The sequence below is a fragment of the Cyanistes caeruleus genome, chromosome 11 (assembly GCF_971803275.1).
Source record: "Cyanistes caeruleus chromosome 11, bCyaCae1.hap1.1, whole genome shotgun sequence".
NCBI classification, from domain to species: domain Eukaryota; kingdom Metazoa; phylum Chordata; class Aves; order Passeriformes; family Paridae; genus Cyanistes; species Cyanistes caeruleus.
In genome coordinates, this window is record NC_141711.1 from 6,219,121 (window position 1) to 6,239,755 (window position 20,635).

The 20,635-nt window shown below is 40.5% G+C and overlaps 1 protein-coding gene across 47 annotated transcripts in view; it reads left to right on the forward strand.

Moving 5' to 3' along the window:
• Positions 1-20,635, forward strand: part of MAGI1 (membrane associated guanylate kinase, WW and PDZ domain containing 1) — a 323,880-nt gene that overhangs the window by 144,602 nt on the left and 158,643 nt on the right. For all 47 annotated transcript variants that reach the window (XM_086845076.1, XM_086845046.1, XM_086845074.1 and 44 more), the window contains exon 2: positions 18,490-18,606. In XM_086845076.1, the coding sequence (XP_086701202.1) occupies positions 18,490-18,606 (117 nt within the window). The remainder of the gene's footprint in view (positions 1-18,489; positions 18,607-20,635) is intronic.

Sequence of the window (20,635 nt, forward strand, 5' to 3'; positions counted from 1 at the left end):
AAAAATTCCTTAGAGCAAAATTTGCTGTAGCAAAATTTTTATTATTATTGAAATTATTATTTATTATTATTGAAACAGGCTGTTGAAGGGATACATAGGTGTTCAAAAACTTCTATAGTATATATACTGCTGGGCACAGAAAGAATCCCTAATCCAATTATTTTCTCTTAATAAAAGGACAACAAGTTGTTGTGCTGCTTATGAAAACTGAAATGCTTCAGAAAAAAAAAATATATGTGTGTGCAGATAGAGGGGGAGAGAGCAAAAAGTCAGATGGGTTGAGAAGTGTAAAGTTTGTTTAGCTCACATTCACTTGCCCATGTAATAGAGCTGCTGAGAGACAAGTGCTTTGCAGGTTGCTTTGCTTAGTGTATTTCTATAAAAAGTATTCAAGCACAGAATTATTCATGGCTGCTGGACAGTAAAGCTGCTCAAACCTTTTCAAAATTAAACTTGGTGGTCAAAATACCAGTGGCTTAACCAGGTCATTGAATTTCAAATAAAAATGCAAGTACTTCCTTTTGCTTTGGCTTGGATATATTTATGTCTACTGTATCATAAGAATAGTGCTTTTTTGTTGGGGAAGCAATGTGACTTTCCTAAATATGGTTCTAAATATGATATTTCATAGGCAAGCAGTGACACTTGGCAACATTGTTTGATGTGCAGTGCTCGGTTTTGTTCAGAGGACTTATTTCCACTCTATCTTTTACTGAGGTATGCATATAAGCAGCCCTTTTGTGTGCCTTATTTCTCAATTAAATTCTACAAAATTGCTTTGCTGTTTTGCCTGGAAAGATAAAGACATTCTCCAGCAGAAAATCTTAATTCAAATTATAAGATGCATATTTCTGGCTTCCTTTTCAGTAATGTCTTATTCGTTTTTCTTCATGTTAATGAGTTCCTTAGATCTACCTTTTGATAGAAAATCTTAATGTAAAGAAAGAAATGTTGTTGTAAGAGCACTGCAGTGTAATTGTAGCCCTGCTGTCCTGAACTTGCTTCTCCCCTTCACATTTTGACCCTGTATCAATAGGTCACTGTTGTATTTGCATTTGGACAAATTTCTACTCTAATTTCACTCTGTAGAAATGAGTTGTCATAGCCATGAATACTTTGCATAAATTGCTCATCAATTTGTTAAACTCTGCTTTATAGCTGTCACCCTGGAGTGTCTGTGTTCTTCAGCCCTCCTGTTTAGTAGGCACTAATCTGCTAGACAGTAAGATTTGATCAATTATCAGATATGTTTTGCACTTGGTTTGCCTCAGCTACATTTTCATTGTGTTTTGTTTGGCTGTTAATTCCATTCTCTTTTGTCTTTTTCTTTCTTTTTTTTTTTTCTCTTTGTTTTTAGATGGGCATTTTTGAGTGGCCTCATTCTTTGGTTATAGCAAGTAGTGTGTGTACAGGAAATATTGTGTATACACAGGTATTCATCAGAGATGCTCAGGTTTGAGTGCTCTATGCCATCCAATAAGCAGAAGATATTTGTGTTTCTGCATATGCTGCTGGGTCTTTAAATAGTTTGGAAATATATTAGGAGGAGTTTTGTGTATGAGCCCTTGCACGGGTGCTGGTGACCTGGAGTGTTTTAGGCTTGGGTGAGATGTGCAGAAGGACAGTGTGGAGCTTCCCAGAGGAGCTGCTGGCCATGGAAGGAAAGGCTCAGGGCTCTGCTGGCCTGAGTGAAGCGCTGGTGCCATGGGGCAACCACATCTGGGGCAGACTGGTGCAAACCCCCAGCAACCTCTGCCACCCCACACCCATAAACTGGAGCTGTGGGGAGCCTCCCATCCCACCCACTTGGGGGTGGTGATTACCACCTGATCCCCACTCTTCTGGGGTTTATTGGAGCAGTTTCCTCAAACTTTTAATATCTTTAAACCCCATTTCTTACCTTTTTAATCTCTGTAATTCTGCTCAGTGGATGATGAATGTTTCCATATTCTGAACACGGTTAAGGTGGGCATGAAGATAATCCACTTGATTGGACTTGGAGCTGCTAAAGCAGAATTATGCATTTTGGGATTTTGCAAAGTTGTTCAAACAAACAAACAAAAAGAACTCCACAGGGAAAAAACTCTGAGAAAGATGTTTAGATGTACCCAAGCATGGCCTTAAAATAGTTACGGCATAAAACACCATAAGGGGAAAAGGATCTTTTGTATCATCATTGCTGTGTTTATATATGCCTTAGTGCATTTTGTTTTGCATTAAAACTTAATTTGAAAGGAATTGCATTGATAAGCCATTCAAATTTTGTTTCTATGTTTTCATGTAACTTAATCTGCCTAAAAACAGAGATTTTTTAATTATTTTTTTTTTTTAGTATCTTGACTGTCACATCAGTTCAGATTTGGAAATCAGTCTTCTTTTAATTGATGCTTTTCTTGCTTGGTTTTTGGTTTTTTTAAAAATTTCTAACAAAGAAAACAAAGAAACAAAGTCCAATCCAATTGCTCTTCTTGTCCAAAAAAAGGGAAACTAAACCTTTGAATTCCTCCCTTTCGTTTTCAGACCTGGAAAGGTCAGGATGAAACTGCAAAAGAATTAAACCATGTATCATTGCATCTATGTGCTGTCTTTTTCAATCCCTACTGGCACTTCTGGAATCTGAAGTGGTCAGACCATGCATTTTGTTAATTTAAAATCAGCACATTCATTGGGCTCCCCTTTGATTTCTAGCTGGGAAGGTAGAAAACCCACTGGTGTCTCTGTGCACTGCTCATCATCCAAGACTTTCTCTTTTTTTGCCATCTCCTCCCAGGATAAATTCACCTTTTCCCCCAGACACTGAATTCTCTGGCTATCAGGATGCAAAGAGATAAATGAGAAAAGGCTCCTGCTGCCTGTGCTTTCACACTGGCATGAGAACATGCTGCAGGTGACAAAGGTGTCCTGCAAAGAACTTTAAAATCAACAGTGAATTGTCGCACACCATCCTAAGCAGGAAATGTTTTCACACTTTTTAACAAGTGATGTAAAAGGAAATTAGAGGAGAAGGTTGTGTGTTTGAACACTGGGAATGTAGTGAGTCTGCAGAAGGTTGGTGTCTGTTTTCTTCATGCTACTTGGAAAAACAATAGCAGATAAATGGGCTATAATTCACTTGTCTGATGTGGCATGTTAAGCACATGAGCAAAAGAAAGCTCCAAGTCCTTTCTCTTTAAATTGCAGCTAGAACACATTAATATTAATTTTTTTCTGTGCCATCATTTCATGCTTCAACTCTCCAGATGATAATTAAGACAATAGAAGATAAAATTTTGTACTGTATGAAATTGCATTCAAGCCTTAACAAATAAGAGATTATTTTGTCCAGTAAACAAAACATAATCATCCTGGCACCCTTACGAAGGAGAGCCTAAAATAGAAACACTACTTTTTATAGGTCATGTAAAATGTCATCATCTCTCTCATTATCTGTACTGTTTGGATGAAAAAGAACTGATTAATTTAAAAGAACATTGGATTTTTTGCTAACAAGGTTATTTTCTCATTGATTGCTAGGAAGTCGAGTTCCTTTGCAAAGGGTTGCAAATTATGAGTAAATCAATTGTCAGCCTGTGTAGATGCATCTGCCATTTCTGTGCTGGCAGAGCAGGGTGATGTGTACATGGTGTTTCTGCAGCAGCTGGGGATGCACCTCGTTTGAATGGAATTTCTGGCTCTGAGCAGAGGTGCAAAGGCAGGACCAGGGCAGCATCATGTCATGAAAGGGTCAAGCTCCTTAAATTTCTTTTAAAAGCTTAACTGTCAAACAGACTCTGAATTAAAAGGAATACCAAACTAAAATAAACATAAAATTAGACCAATGAATTAATATTTAGGCATGCAATTTTAAAAAAAGACAAGGACAGAAGTGTGAAAAAACACCTGTCAAAGGTGGTGGGTTTACCGGGCCAGCCTGGCCAGACTCACTCAGAAACAGAAGCAGAATTTATTTCTGGGACTCTGAAGGCTTCACCATGGGGCTTATTGGCAGAGGAGTGTGAGTAGCCCAAAGCTGGGGACAGTAGTGCAGCTCCTGTCTGGGGGAGATTTGGGATTTTGAGTCCCCTCTATGAACTCTTTATTTGGGGCTCCTGGATGCCTTTGTGCACGGTGCTCTATTCTGTTTAAAAACCAGCCTGCCTTCAAAAGCTCCTCCTTTGTTCATCTGCCCTGGTTCAGACTCTAAAAGTGGGGCAGTGGGACTGTGTTCAAGCAGGAACAGTGCATTATTCTGCATTGTTCCTTTGATAAATAGCTATTCCTTTTGCATGCTACTTGTCTGACACCTTTTCTTGCCAAGCTTGGAGGTTCTGACCAAAGTCCCTTTAAGCCAGCAGAAAAAAATCCTGATGACTTAATGACTGGAGGTAGAGCTTTCTGAAATGCCAGAGTAGCATAAAAGCAGAAAACAGAGTGACATTCACTCAGAAGGAATGCAAGGCCCATTCTGTGCTCTCTTGCATCTTTTGCTGGATCAGTTCAGACCTCCACAGCTTGTTTTTCCTCTCCAGTAGCAGAGGGAGCATAGGAGGTGTCAGTGTACCTGTGTTGCTTAAAAACTCCTTCAGCTTTGCAGAACTTCCAGGGCTTTGCCTGTGCACTCCCAAAAGTGAGAGGAGCATAAAAATGAGTTTGAGGTGAAGTTGATTAGAGCTTTCCATTTCAGAGTCAGTGTTAGGGATCTCCATCCAAATGCTTTTGATTAAATGAGGCTGAAAAGTGTTTGTTAGCAAACCAGCCGAGAAGGTACAAGAAGAGCTCTCCAAAATTAAAGAATAAAACCTTAAGGAGGAAGAATTGGTATTTAGACAACTAATGCTGATTTCTATTGTTTTCTATTGCCTCTCTTGTACTCTTTAGCTGGATCATCAGAACACTTATCAAAATAAGAAAAAATAAAGTGGCTGTTGGTTTTAATGGCAATGACAGTAAAGCTGCTGCTTGAGCATGAAGATTTCCTGGAAGAATTGCAAATTGGTTAGAACCATGTGAGTCTGGAGAGCCAGAAATTACTGGTAAAAATGGGCATAAAGCATGGTCAGGTCTGCTTGTGTCCTGTAAAATGGGAAAATCCAATGACGCCAAAGGCAGCAGCAAAGCCTGATTAAACATTTCATTTCTCCTTTTCCTGTTAGTCTTTCACAAAAGGCATTCATTGTGGATATACAGGAAAGCCACTTTCTGTGCTGCTGGAAAGTGTAATGTAATGGGAATGAAACCAGTGGCTTTCTCCACTTGGAATTCTGAGAAACTGTAATTTTGCCCACTTCTGGTCTTGTATTTTCCAGTTAATTGTTTTTAGTGCAAGATGCCTGCAGCTGAGTAGATGTGCTCACTTAAGGGAGGGCCCTACTTGCCACAAAAACTCTGTATTTCCATTTCTACCAAAGCAGAATCTGTGAAACTTCATTCTGGAGGTACCAATTGTTTGTATCTCCAGAACTGAACTGGTACTTTGGTTAAGTCTTTTTCGTTTGCAGTGGGAAAATCAGGCCTTTCATAAACCCCCTCTTTTAGATGGGTGTGCTAATTCTTATTCCTGCAGTGTGCATTGTCTAAAGATTGTAAGAAGGGGAAAAAAAGAAGCATGTGGGCAGAGGAAGGTCTTGACTGAGTGAGTTTTGGACCCTTTGGAGCTGTGTCTGGGATCAGGGCAGCCTGGCAGGATCTGGAAAGGCGCCGTCAGAGCTGTGTCTGATGGCTGCAGGAATGTCACGTTCCTGAGGAGTGCTCCCTTCTGACAAATGTCATTTTGGGATCAAAAGCATTACCAGGAAAATGTCTAACCCCGCATACACACGAGCTGAGTGTTTTCTCTTTATTCCAGTATTCTATTTTCATCCAAAGAGACCTTTTTTATTCTGCTGCAGAACTGCTCTGCTTTGTATCTAAAGAAGCAAGTTGTATGCTGTTCCTTTGTAATTAAAATTCTTACCCCCAAAAACATGTTTTCCATTAAAAATTCCTGCACTAGTAAGTCTAAATCTTGTAACTATTGTCTCTGGAAATATAAGTTTTGCTATATGCTGCATATAAACATTTATTTCCTGCTCGAGAAAATGTGGGTTTTACCGTCTGCAATAATCATATTTGTTTCTCAAGGGAAAAGTTGGGGTGACAGAAACATGATACAGGCACTCCTAAACTCATTAAGAAAACAAGACCTTGTGACCAAGGCAAAGATGTTTGTTCCAGACCCTAGTAAGCTTTTTCATGTGCCTTTTTATTCTTTTATTGCCAAACTCTCTTTATATGAAGGATTATATTTATGTTAGAGACCAACACTATACAGGTTATTTGTTTTTTGGTTTTAAATGTGAGTTTTTCAATATTTTAGCTGTTGCCTTTGGCCAGACTTTAACATGAAGGCTGCAGAAGAGAAGAGCTGCTCTGTGTGATAGAGACAGTCCCAAGAATCAGAGCATTTTTGCTTCACATGACTTTATGTGCAATAGTTAACAGCAACCTTGCCCTCATTCACTTCTCACTTTTACTTTTGAGTTTTGCCAATAAGATGTAGTGGTACTTTATTAAAACCCATAACTGACTGCCATAGTTCTTGCTTGCTCCAGCCAGCTCATTCATTCTGTCAGTGCTGTAAAATCTGATTTTAGAATTTCAGTTCCATTTCCTGCACAAAAGGGATGCCCACAATGCTGTGTATTGAATTGCTTTTCCAGTAGAATAGCAATGTTAACACTTTTCTTTTACCAGGAAGGTTTTCTCAACTTGCCCAGGCTCTTGGTCACCTGAGCAATTCAAAAGATTCAGCTCATTGCATCATTTTGCTCTAAACTCTTTTAAATTGCTCTTGGCTCCCCCATTCTTCCAGATCCTTTACCTGCCTATTCAACACTGTCTTCCTAAATCACATTTCCAAGTAATAGCTCAGGACATTAGAGGACTAGTTGGAATCAATTTCTCTTTAATCTTGATTTTTCAAGAAAAACATTCAGTGTTGATGTAACATTTTCCAGGGTTGGAGAATATCCTCCAACCCTCAGAAAACACTTCCAGTGGTACAATAAAAATAAAACAAAAATGTTTGCAGTTAGAGTAATTAAGCAGAGCTAGTCCAGTTGCTGAGATCTTATTTTCCCTTTGTCTACAGCATGAAACTGAAAAAAAGCTGCAGTCACTTTCCCTATAAGCCAGGTTTGTTTTTAAACCAGTGTGACCTCCTTACTCAATTTTTGTGGCTTTTTGGGCCTCTTGTAAAATGTGCTTCAACAGCTCCCAACTGTTATACACGTTTTTCCATTTAAATGTTTTTTCCCAACAGATTTAGCTCATAATTATATTCAGCTTTGAGAGTCTGATTTTCTAAATCACACAGCATTGTTGCCTGTGTGCTTCTTTTCTGTACTCTGTGTTAGCAGTTTGGCATCTATTCTATATGTACATAAATGTGTAATTATATTTTAAAAAGAAAAAAAGAAGAGAGGTCCATCTGAGGTTAAGCTGAGTTGTGCTCTTTGAAAATAACGTAGAAGGAGAAGGGCCTTTACTTGCTAAGTCAAAACCACAGCAAGTCTTGTTTCTGGTTTTATTTGTTCCTTGGCAAATCTTGGCTCTGGGAAATTTTTTGGGCAAGTTGGAAAATCAACCTGTATCACTCTGTAAATGGATATATTGCAGATGAAAAAAATCATTTATTTTTCTTTGGTCAGACACTGGTGCACATGAGAGTGTATCATTCAACCACACTGGGGAATAGGCAAAAGCAGCTGGAACATGATTTGGACAGATCTTCTTCCCATGAACACATGATTTTCAGCTGGTTTCTTCCAAGAAGACCAGCATTTTGTGTGTGATAGAGAGCTGTGAGGAGAAAAAAAATACTTTAAAAACAGCATCAAAATTCTAGTGTTCTGACAATATCTTCATTTAGTGTTTGTAGCCTGACAATCACAGGTTGTCAGCGTTAGATTTTATTTATTCAGTACCTCTGGAAATTAGGCTGTTGATATTGATGTGTGTCCTGGAGCCTGGGAGGTCAGAGTAAACAACTACAACCCTGTGATCAAAATTCAGAGGTGACCTGGCTGGGCCATGGGAATTTTTCCCTCCAGCAGCCAAGGAAGAACAAGAATGACTGCTCAAGAAATTTGAGGTCAAGTTTAAAAAAAAAAAAAAAAGCTCCAAAAGAAAACCACTATCCAAAAATTACAGAAAAAAGCAAGCAAAAAAAAAAAAAAAAATCAAAGAATATGAAGAGCCATTTACAATTCCCCAATTCTGGCATATGTGTGGCACTTCTTTCCCATTCTGAAAGAACCAAATGCTGTATTTAGGGAATGGGTTTCAGATTTTGCAAATATTTTCCTAGTGCCATTCTAGAAAATGAGTTTGTTGGCATATTGTTATGGGGGGCTTGTTCTGCTAAAGCATTGTAATGCCGTCTGTTTCTCAAGCTGATTTGGCTTTTACAGCTCAAATATTATATCCTACTTTTAGAACATATGGCAGCTCCTTTCAGGAGACAGAGAGATGTGCATCTCATTTCCAGAAATGAGTCTTTTCTTTGGAGTGAAAGACTGCAAGTGCTTTTCATCTTGATTTTCCCATTCTTAGTATTGTGGCCAGACCTTCTCCTTCACCCCCTGCCCTACCTGTGCTGCTCCCACCAGCCCTGCCTGCATCCCAGACAAGGCAGAGCTTGCTGGCATCTCCAGTGTGAAGGGGAAGGAACAATGCTCCCCAGTCTATCCAGAGGGCTCCAGGCAGGCTGTGCTTCCCTGGGATGCCTTTCCTGGGCTGCTCACGTAGCTCAGTCTGTGTTCATTGATGGAAACACTCAGAGCTCCACCGAATCCTTCAGAGGCTGCACCCCGTGGCACTCTTACAGAGATTTCATTCTCCATTCACTTCAGTTGTATAGGAGGTTTTTTTTTTCCTCTTATTTTTTGTTGTTGTGCTTTTATTTAAAGCCTACGTGGCAACATCAACGTTTCTTGCCACTATGGATGGCCTCACACTCCTCACTGCCCTTCCCTGCTGGAACACGCCGTGCAGAGTGCCCCAGCACAGCAGTGCCTTTGTGTGCAAGGCAGAAAATGCCTGGCTCAGAGGGATTCTCTGCTCGCCTGCATTCACCTCTGGAAAGCTCTGTGGAGCTGAGGCTTTGCTCTGGGCACTTGGTTTAAGGTCACTGCCAAGCAAAGGCTTTTATGGACGTAGCTTTAATGTTACAGCTTGATTGTCAGCCAGTTAACTCTGGGTCAACACTGATCTGGCCACAGAACCAGATAAAGTATTTAGCATGATGCTAATCCAAACCTCACTGAAAACCAGTGAGGATGCTGCACTACTCTGTTCTTTGTCCACATACCTCCTGAGCCTCGTCAAAAACACAACAAAGTTTGTGTGTGTGGCTGTTAATCAGCTTTATAGCTTTATCTTGGAGATTTTTCATTTTAGTAGGAAAATATTCTGCATTTGTCCTTCCAGCAGGTCCCTCCTCTCACCTTGGCTCACCTTGCTTCTCTGCTGCCATTCCCAGAGACCACCTGACAGCCTCAATTTCCTTCTCGTGTGTCTGTGGATTCTCAGAAGGGAACAAGGAAAACAGAAAGCTGAGACAAGAGCAGGGAGCTTGTAGCATTTCTTGAAAATGGCATAGGGGAAGAAAAGAGGTCTATGGGTCAATGAGAGAGTAGGAGTGTTAATCTCCAGCTTTTAGTTAGCTGGGTTCACGATTAACTGTGGCCACAAAGCACCAGGGCAGGCTCCACATCTGCCAGCACCCATCTGGATGAGGCAAATCACATTTCTGAAGCTTTGTGCCTCGCCAGTTCAAATGTGTTTCAGAGGTATCCAAGGCAAACAGTTTTCCTTCTTCTATTTATCTTCCTCTCTCGTTGCTTGAGCAGCATGTTCCATTGTATTTCTGCCTCACATGTATCAGATATTCTGTTCCTTAGGCTTACCTGGGTAGGTATGGTTGCCACTTTCTCTGGAGAAATGTCATCATTTATCTACTGTCATGATGCTGTAGGCTCTATATGGACACAAATGATATCACATGATTTAAGAAGAGGAACAGAACTTAAACCTCAGTTTTTTGAGGAAGGAAATAATAAAACAGATCCTTTGTGAGGTAGAAGGGTCTGATTTGTCTCTCCATGGCAGAGCAGGCTCCCCTTCCTGGGATGTAGTTGTGGCTGTGTGACCTCCCTGTCTCCCAGGTCAGGATTGTCCTGGGCTGCAAAGATGTCAGAGGGTGAAGGAACTTTTCCTCTCCACAAGAAATTCGGGGCTGAAACTTTGAGGGTGCCAGAAACTTGAAAGGGCCAGAATGAGAGAGAGGCTGAACTTGCTGCTGCATTTACAATTGTTGCTGATCTGGATTCAGTTGAGAGCAACAAAAGCATATTTGTCACAAATGTTCAAAATTTTCAGGCCTGGTGTATAAATAATGATTTTTTTTTTTTCTTTTCAACCTCAATGCCTGAGCTCTGTGGGTTTTTCTGGCCCTTCTCAGCTGAAAGGCTATTTGTTTCAATTTAGTGTAGAAATATGAATCACTATTAATGCACAGAAAATAAGGGGGAGCACTCTGTGAATACAGTAGATGAGGTGAGGTGCTCTTAGAAGAGTTTTACCAGGGATTTATGATCTGTTAAGTGCATTTCTGCAGCAGCAAATGCTGAATTACCACCTCAGTGCTGGTTCACTCACCCATGCAGATTGAGAGCGATACCAAAGGTACCACGCCAAGAAGGCTCTTGCCTGCTCCTGATTCTGAACGTGACCTGAAAGTTTTGAGTGTGGAAATGTCTCCTTCAGATTCACAGCTTACACCTAAAATAACATTTTAAGAAGTTTTCTGAGTAATAAAGTAACAAGTGTGATTCAATCTCCAGGCAGGAATTACTGGCTGCCCCAAAGTGCTCACTGCTGATTCAGCAGCCAGGCTGCTGCTGCTCAACCCTTAACCATGCTCCATCCAAGTGGGGTTTCATTGCTGTGCAGGTGGCTTATCCTGTAACTCTGTGCAATTCTTTATGGCACAACCCTCCAGTTTATCATAATTTCCTTCCACCGGAAGTCTTTTGCAATGGATGAGGCTTTGTTGTTCAGAGAAGGTTCTAAAGCATAAAAATTGGGAAGTATTTTATGTGTCACTTCAGGAGGTAGGCAAAGGGTGAACACTCATTTTGCTTTTGTTGTGGTGTGGATTTGTTAGAATAATGGCAGCATCTGGGCTCTGATCTAAGCAGTTCATCTGACTGCAGTCTGGTTTTAGCAGGCTGGTACAAATTAAAGTAATATATTGGTTGGTACTGGGTGTAGCATTTCCAGCAAACATCCAGTCTGCACCCTCAGACCTGTAATTTTTGTCACCAGAGATTGTCCACATTGGAATGGAAGCAATCACTGACAGTAACAGATGAGGTTATTGAAGCATTTATGGGGAAGATTTAAACATCTGGACTTTATTGTACTAGTATTGGTACCGAGCAATAAAAGTTCATTGGTGTTTTTTATTGTTTTTTTAGAGGAAAAGAAGATGAGAAATGGAATAGGGATCAAATTAGGTGTTTGCTGAGCCATGTTAATTGTTAATCTGAACTCCCATGGCAATGTTTCAATATCATTTTAGAACACTGAACCATAAAAGGTTTTTAAGTTTTCTTGTGTTAGGAAAATGTAGTAGCAATTAATTTACCAACATGTTATGTGTTTACAAGGTGCCTTCATTTCATGGGTGGCTGGAAGACAGAACATGCTTAGATTGTATTGAATTTAAGAAGCCACATGAATTCTTAAGGCTTTTAAATGTGATGTTTTCTCTTCATGATCTTATTTTGAACCCTGGCCAACCATGATGAATGTTTTCTTGTGTCTTTGACCTCACAAGAGACATGAAATAACAAATGTAGGTACTGGACTTTATTTACTTATTTACTTAGTAGTTAAAGCAAGAAAGCAAACAAAGCCATGATGTATTTCACCTCTTCTCCCCAGCACCCCCTTGACAAATGGCTGTTGAAACAGTGCTAAACTGTGACCTTAAAGCCACAGGCGTAATGAAACTGTGATCTGGCAGATGTGACAGGCTCATCTTACATAAATCACTCTCTTTTGTCACTGCTGGCATATGGCCAATGAATCTTCTAATTATTGAATGGCTTTTATAGCCCCATTATTTATAATCACTTTTGGACAGCAGCTGGAAGACAAGGATGGGACAGGATGAAACGATATAGCACAAACTGTTACCATTTCCATAACAACTGCTGGAATTAGGAATATTTGATGATGATGTGGCTACCAGTGCAGTCTTGTTAAATGATAAAAATCTACTTGGCCTTCTAAGATGGGCTGCTGCCTCCTGGACCTTACTATGAAAATTATTCTATCAATTTGCCAAGGAATAGAATATTAATCTCTCCAAGCATTAACAGAATATATGTGTGAGTATCAGGGCCACCTTTGCAACAGGACTTGAGGAAAATTGATGGCAAGTGTTAGTAAGATACAGTGGTGATGTCCTGGCACTGCTGTTGGAAAAGTTTTAAGAACTGTCTTCTGTTTCCCAGGAGCCCTGTCTACACCCCACTTTATGGTAAGGATTTAACAACAGGTTGAGAAGTTGTCTTGAGTTACATTATTAAGTGAGTTGTAGATTTATGACCAGCTTAGTTAACACACTTTCTAGTTAAGGGAAGCTATTTTGGCTCTAATTATAGATGAGTTTGTGTTGGGTACCTTCTGCTGGGCAGAGCAGGAGCCCTGGAGAGAGGAGCACAAGTGAAGCCCCCCAGCATTTAGGTCCAATCAGCTGACATTGCAAATCCACTTGTTGCTCCAGAAAATATGAGCTGCAAGTTCTCTGCTCATGCCTCTAAATGAGCAGGAATTGGATTTATTTTTTTGTTTGTTTGTTTGGCTTGGTTTTTGTAGGGTTTCCCCTCTCCCCCCCTTATCTGCAGTTCTATGTTTTGTAGCACAGGAATAAAACCTTGCCAACCATGATAACTAATTAGTTAAATACCTTCAGATAGAGATCTTCAGTTGAAAGACAGTTACAATCAGGGGTTTATACTGCAAATCCAACATGTGCAATCTTTGTGTCTTTAAAAAATCGAATCCTTCCCTCCCAATGTAGACATCAGGGTGGTGAGAGAGAGTCTTAATCCAGATGACTCTATTGCACTTTTATCCCTTTAGTGAGGCCTTTAACCTTTCATTGCTTCATGGCCCTGTTGTTTTGAAATGGTCTTTGTCTGACCACAGAGAATCCCTCTGCCAAAGACACCTTTAAACAGAGATCCAACAGGAGAAGGGGGATTCTGCTGCAATTCAGGAATGGAAAATAGATTTTTCCACTTCAGCTGCTATCAGTCACTGTGAATGTAGCAATCAGTCGCCTTCCTAAAGAAGGGTAAAGCAAAAAAAAATATATACTGGTGTAATCTGCTTAGAGGAGTGTAATATAGGTCAGGGACCAGTGTGTCCCAGGCCTGACCCTGACCCATCTTTGCACGAGCATCTATAGGCTCTGTCAGAGTGTGGTTGTTTATCAGGATTATCTGGGACCATCTCAAACAGAAATGGGATCAAACAGCTGCAGTAATTAATACAAACATAAACTATAAAACGATAGTTTCCAAACGAGTTTAAAATAGATCTTCAGAACACACACATTGCACAGTCCTGGCATAGACTATCCACCAGCTGGCAGGAAGGTGCTGGCAGCCCTGCGATGCTCACACTCAGCTTTTTCTTGGGAACAAATTCAGATTCTGCTTGGTCATTTATGCAGTCTGCTTTCCCTCCTGGGAGCCAGCGTGGCAATGAGGCAGGAGGAGCTCTCAGCCCCAGGTTGTGCTGCTGCTGGGAGGCTCTCCAAGAGGTGATGTTCTCACACAGCAGAGTTGCTCTCAGATGATGCCACGTGCAGCTTGCTTCCTGCAGAAAGTGGGAATTTTAGCACCAAGTGCCAGAGCATAATTCAAAGCATTTCTTCCCCAGTGACTTTATGCCAGGTAACTGCTGGAGGACAAATGTGTGACTGAACTGTGGGCTTGAAAACAATGTGTTTAGAAATAGTCAATATTCCTCATTAATCACAAGCCCAGCTAAGTTAGACATTGAGCTACAAAAACCTGACAGTTTATTGTTTCTCAGCAAACAATATGTCAGTAAATTTTTTTTTTTATTTTTTTTTTGCTATGAGAGACGGTTCCCCCTTGGGTTTCTTTTTACTGCTAAAATGTTGTTACAATGTAATGGTTGGGGAGGGTGATAGACATACTCTAAAATACAGTATAATAATTAAGAAGAATAGATAAAAACAGCCATTTTGCTCTGTTTCATTGGAAGGACTCAGATAATAAGATGGAAGCATCTCAGATTTGGAGTAGCACTGTGGGGAGCGAAGCAGTGAAAAGTTGGTTCTCTGACTGTATTTTCACATTTAAAAAGGGCATTGATTTTGTTCAGCAGGGAAAAAAGGGAAAGGAAACTGTTGCAACAGCACCAAAAAAGTCTTTGAATGTCTTGTGAACTATGAATTTTGGTGAGCTTTTCAGTTTTTGTATGTGTCTGATGATCTAGAGCTACATGTATCAGCCTAATTTTCAGTACAGAAATAACAGGGTGACTTTTCTGTGTGCAAATAAACAATTTCCAAGATATCCTGACCAGCACAGAGGGAGAATGAAGTGCTGGGTCTTCAGACCTCTATCCTCTGCTTTGGAAACTGCTGTTCCCAGGTTACATCTCCTGTCCCTCCACTGTTACCACCATTGGATCTTTCTGCATCCTTTTAGCAGAGAAGAAAAGAAAGGATCTGAGTAGAGTAAATGTAAAATCCAGTCTCCATGAGAACAGGGGAGCATTTTGAAGGCCAATATATACTTCTGGTTGACACAGCTCCTCTCTAAAGGAAGTATATTCTTGAGCACAATGATATGGATTTAAATTTCAGAAAGGGGAGGATTTTTGCATAAAATGAGGTGGTTCTGGGCACGTGCCCATCTTTTGGTCTGACAGTGGCTTGTGCATGAACAGAAGCCATCAAAGGTGAGGCTTGGTCTCAGAGGGAGTTTGCACAAGCCAGCAATGCCCCCGAGGATCAGAATGAATTTTGCTACTAAGATTTGCACAGAGGAGGTTGCTTAAATGTCACTGGCATATTTTTCAGGTTTTCAGAGCTTATGGGTGCATACAATTTGGACTAAGAGTACAGCAGTGTATAAACTTGTGTGCAGCACTAGAACCTGCTAAATAAAACCACTGTCAAGCCATGCCAAATCAGGGGAGATTTTTGGAAGAGATCAGAGCAGAGAAAACCATTTCAAATTGTAAAAAAGCCCAACCTGTTCCAGGCTGGATCCCTTTGGCAGCCTCCACATGGAGTTAGTTTCTGTGTTAGCTCATTTTCTTCTGCCATGCAGTGGAGGGAGTTCCTGTGCCCACAGCTTGTGGCCTCAGCCACTGCTGAGTTGAGATCATCAGAGCTGCAAGAAGCCTTCATTTCTCTCAAGACTTTCCTGGAATATAGGAACAGAAATGTAGCTCAGCAAGCTTTTTGGGACTTGGGTTTCTTTTTTGCCTCTTTTTTTTTTTTTTTTTTTTTTCCCTCCCCTTCTTCTTCCTTCTCTTCTAAAATAAATGTAATAGAAATAAGCATCACTCTGAGCCCCCAGAGGGGACACTTATGTGAGTGTAAGTGTTGCTGTAGCCCCTGTTTTTGCAAGTGCCTTTTTAACTGGTGTTTCAGTGACTCAGCTGGGAAATCCCAGCTCCTGCATAAACCAAATAACCAAACTTTCCAGCGGGGCCATAATAGACTGAGATGCTAGATGGAATGGGCGCAGAGGGAAGCTAAAAGCAGATATCATCATTAAACTGCATATATTCTGTGGTCAAACAAGCCCTAGCTCAGCAGAGCCTTTTCACCTCAAGGCATTATTGTGACATAAATCACTGAATCAGGGATCACACAGTATTTTAGAAGAAAGTTTACTTTCGTGATACATGCAGTTCTGTGCATTAATTTCTTCCCTGGAAGATACCCTTGCATCATGCCCAGGCAGTTTGTCGTATTTGTCATTTTTTGCTATGAAAATCCACCTTGCCTTACTCTCTCTTGTGCAAAGAAATGTATGGACTGTTTAGCTAAAAGATAAAGAACTACTTTATTATTTCAGCAGATGCTCTTTTTTTGTGCCCAGTCTCCCTCTGGAGTAAAACAACATGCTATGAGTTCAAACACCTGGAGTTTGGAAAGTTCTCTCTGATACTCTGAAAATCATACTCTGATAAAAATGTAGCCCACAAGTCTGCCAAAGCCTCCAAGTGCCTCCTGTGCGGGAAACAAACTTCATGGTGTAATAACTGGAGACCATTTGTTAGAAAATGGGTTGATAATTCACTCTGGGAGTGAGGGGTGTTGCTGGGGTTGCTCAGGAAAGTGTTTTGAGCCAATTATATCTCCCTTAATTTCAGCTTTGTTGTTTCATTTCTGTAATGGGCATCTTGATCTTGAAAAATTTCCTCTTGTTAATAGCTGGGCCTGCTGCCTGAGTCTTTCTTTCTTCAATAAGAGATTTAATTAAAAGAAAAAGCTGTCAGGAGGATCTAAATACAAATCACAAAATTATTTTTAAAATTTGATGTAGTATTTCAGACTGCGGGGGATTTTTTGTGTTTAGTTTTGTTTTTAAACCAACATTTCTGGTGAAATGCTGCAGGACTGCAGGGGTTTTATCCTGCCCACAGTCCTGTAGCAGTCTGCACTCTTATTTCACCATTTGCCTGTTGCTGTTTCTGCCTCCCAGACCCACTGTCCGACTGCACTCCGTTGCAGTATTATTATTTTTGATTTGCTCTGCAGTGATTCCTAGAGGCTCCAGCCAGGAATCTGCAACTGTGAGGCTGCATTCAGTGTCCACATGTATTGAGATGATCTCTGCATTGCATATTCACAGTCAAAAAATTCATAATGCAAATGACAAAAGGCTGTGCAAACCGCAGCAGTGGTTCAGCCTGAGGTCCATGGTGTCCAGCATTTTGCCTCGTGCTGGGGCCATAAATAAGATGCCTGGCAAAGGGAAGGAAAAGAGCAAAGAAAGACTTCTTTCCCAGGTCTCCCAGCCACCAGCAATTAATGCTAAGCCCAAGAGATTTCCTTTTCTCTCTTCTTTTCAAGGCCAGGTTGGACGGGGCATTGAACAGCCTGGTCCGCTGGAAGGTGTCCCTGCCCATGGCAGGGGTGTGGAACAAGGTGATCTTTAAGGTCCCTTCCAACCCAACCATTCTGTGATTCTGCAGCCCCCAATGAGTCTTACAAATGCTCTTCCATCTCCCCTTGAATCTCCTCAATCAGCTTCTTGCCCCCGCAGTGCTCTGCAGGGAGAGCTGCACAGCTCTGGACTCCTGTCCATGGGGATTCTGGACCAGGCTCTGTCCAGCTTCCCTTGGTGTCTCCCAGTCCTGCTGTTGGGACAGACAGGCAGTGCCCAGTCCTCAGGTGACCTCAGGACATGTTGGAGACTGATGTCCACAACAAGCTGCAGCATCCTTCTCTTGGTCCTTGTGTGGCAGCTGCTCCAGGCTTTGATCATCCTGCTAGCATTTCTCAGAAGCTTTTCCAGTGGTCTTTGGGGTTTTTTTTTCCCCCTTTTTAATTTTAGAACAGAAGAGTTTCAATCCCTGTTTTTGCTCTTCAGTCAAATTAATGTCAGTGTTATTCCAAGCTTGGAAATATTTTTGGGAAAAGACTTTATTAAGTTTCTCCAGTTCACATGTTCTCTTACAAAAAAGGGTTTGGTATTCAGCAACTGGCAATGTTCATTAACAGCTACATTTATTTTTCTTTTTTTTCTCTTTTTTTTCTGTGTTTGTTTGTTTTTGTTTTGTTTTCAACTCATTTATCTTCTTTCACACTTCTGAAGGCCTTCAAACCTGAACAGGAAAATAAACAGATTGAAGTGAAAAGCATTGGATATTATTTTTTTGTTTGTTTTTAAAGGCTTTGGGTGCTCTGAACTCATTAAATCAATACTTTTGTAACTCCTGCTGTGTGTTGGGATAGATACCAGTAGAAAGTATAGCATTTGTTTGATTTTTTTTGCCATGTTCATCTTTATTAGTAGCTCCAATGGGAGCAGCTTTTGCTTTTTGTCTCTCTGCCCAGCTCACCCTCCAGACTCTTGCAAAAGAAATACCTTTATAATTGTTCTTCTTTTTCCTGTCATCTGTCTGTCTCCATTTGCTCAGACAAATAAGTGATAAACAGGAATGATGATCTGTTTAACACCACAGGAAGAAGGATGCATTATGAGGCAAGAGAGACCTCTTGTTTACAGCAAGTTATTTTTGGTAATTAGCCATTTGTAGAGGAAGATGAGCCTCTGCTCGTAAAGTCAGCGTGCCATAATTTAGGGGACTCTGAATGGAAATCTAACATTTGCCTCAATTGGAAATGGTAATTGTGTGCGTTTAGAAATAAATAAATGGCTGTTTTTCTCTTTGCAGGAAGCAGACTGAACAAAGATCTGCGGCACTATCTCAACCAGAGGTTTCAGAAGGGGTCGCCGGATCACGATTTGCAGCAGACCATTCGAGACAACCTTTATCGCCATGCTGTGCCTTGTAAGTGACAAAACCTCCACCTGCTGGACCACCTGGGGGAGAATTTCACCTTTATTTGGGGGCAGCCTTCCTGTGGTGGTGTGCACGGCTGTGGGGGAGATGTTCTCATTTTGGGCAGACTTCCATGAGTGACAGCAGAAAGGGTTGAAAAGGAAAATGATTCATCTCTGAATGAGGCTTTTTTTGATTACCTTTTTGGAGCAGTTGATGGTGTGATGCAAGCCTTGTGATGCCTGCTTTGGAGAAAAACCCTAAAAAAAACCTGCCATGAAGTGGTTGCTTGGCTTAGAAATAGTCAATGTTAATATCACAATGGTGAACGTTGCTTATTGGTTCGAAACCTATGAATAAAATAGTGGCTTCTATTTTTATTTCCTGAGCAGAACTTTATTTCTGATGCTTATTTAACTTGTAGAATTGAACAGCATTTCATGGCTGGGTGCCACTGTTGAAGGCATCTGCCACTGTTGGAAGGTCATCCTCGATTCATGTAGGAGAAAAGCAACAAAAGTTAGCAAAGCAGAGAAAGAAATGCTCATTTTCACTCAAAAAAACCTAACCAAACCAGAAAAAAATCTAAAACAAAAGACCCCAAACACACAAACAAAAAAAATCAAAAACAGCAAAAAAAACCCAACCAAAAAAACCACAAAAAACAAAACCCAAAAAACAACCAGAAGAAAAACTAAGAACTCTGGAGCATGGTAATCTTTAGAAGGTCAGAATCATTACTCAAAATGAGACTGTCCTTGGCATTTTGGGAAGACATAGAAAGAGTGGAGAGTGATCCTACTTTGTTGCCCCTCTGTTTGACATTCTCCAGGTGGCAGGGGATACTCTTCTCAGGAAAAGGTTTTTTTGTTTAACTTGGCTGAGCTGTGGAAATAATGATATGCCCTTTAGATCAGGCTGGAATTAGAACTAGTAAACATCTTAGTTATAGAAGACTGAGATAAGCAGCAATATAATTTGAAGTTTTCTGACTTCTTGTGAATCAGAGATTGTTTATCCTGGTAGACTTATATAAATATTGAATAATTATGTTGCAACTCAAAAACCACTATTTGCCAACAAATATCACATAGTGGTACTCACAGTAGTAGTCATTTTCAGTCTAAGTGTTGAATGCAGGAAGGCTGTGTAAGACCAGTTAGAATTGAGTGGTAACACTGACAAATGTTGATTCTTCAAATGGCAGATGCTGTTGTAACACCATTGGGTTTATGCTCATTTTATCCGTGAAAAGCACAAAACAAATTATGTTTAAAGAACATAAAAGGACATAAAGAATAAATATGGATTACTCTTTCCTATTGAACATTTCCATTTGCCATTTTGTCAACGTGAAATATGATTGTTTTTCATTTACCTAACTTGGCAGGCTGCAGATTTTTAGGGCATACAGCAAAAAGTGCCTTCCAGGAGGGCACATGCAGTATTAGGTTTGGGAGATGCAGTGTTGTGATACTAATGTCCTTCTGCCTGTGTGTGATATTTCATTTCTTAAAACAGCAAATAAAGCAAATGGGTGTAAGATCTGGGGAAACATTTTACACGTTACCAAGGTTACATTTTGAAATGCTTTCCATTGATTCTTTTACCTGATTTATTGAACTTGATGGTGAGCTAAGATGCTTGGACTTGCTTTTTATTTAAAAATAAGGGCAGTGAAAGTGATTCCTGCCTTTTCAAAATAGCTGGGGGAGATGTGGGTTGTTGATGTATTAGTAAGAGCATCAGTACTTATGTTTCACTTATGAAACAGGGGGAAAACCCTTGAAGTGGTGTTAGCTCTTGTGTGTCGCCACACTTCCTAAATTGTTGGGCAGGTAGCATTTAATTTTTGCTTCATTTGCTGTGGGGATGGTATTAATGGTAGCTTTTAAGAATGATGCTAATATTCATATGTGGCTTGGAATGAGACTGCTTCATGGAGGGTTGGGATGCTTTACAGGTCTGGAGATTAATCTGGCTGTACACTCATATTTTTATTCCTTGGTCCACGTGACCAGTAAATCCAGAGCCCTGG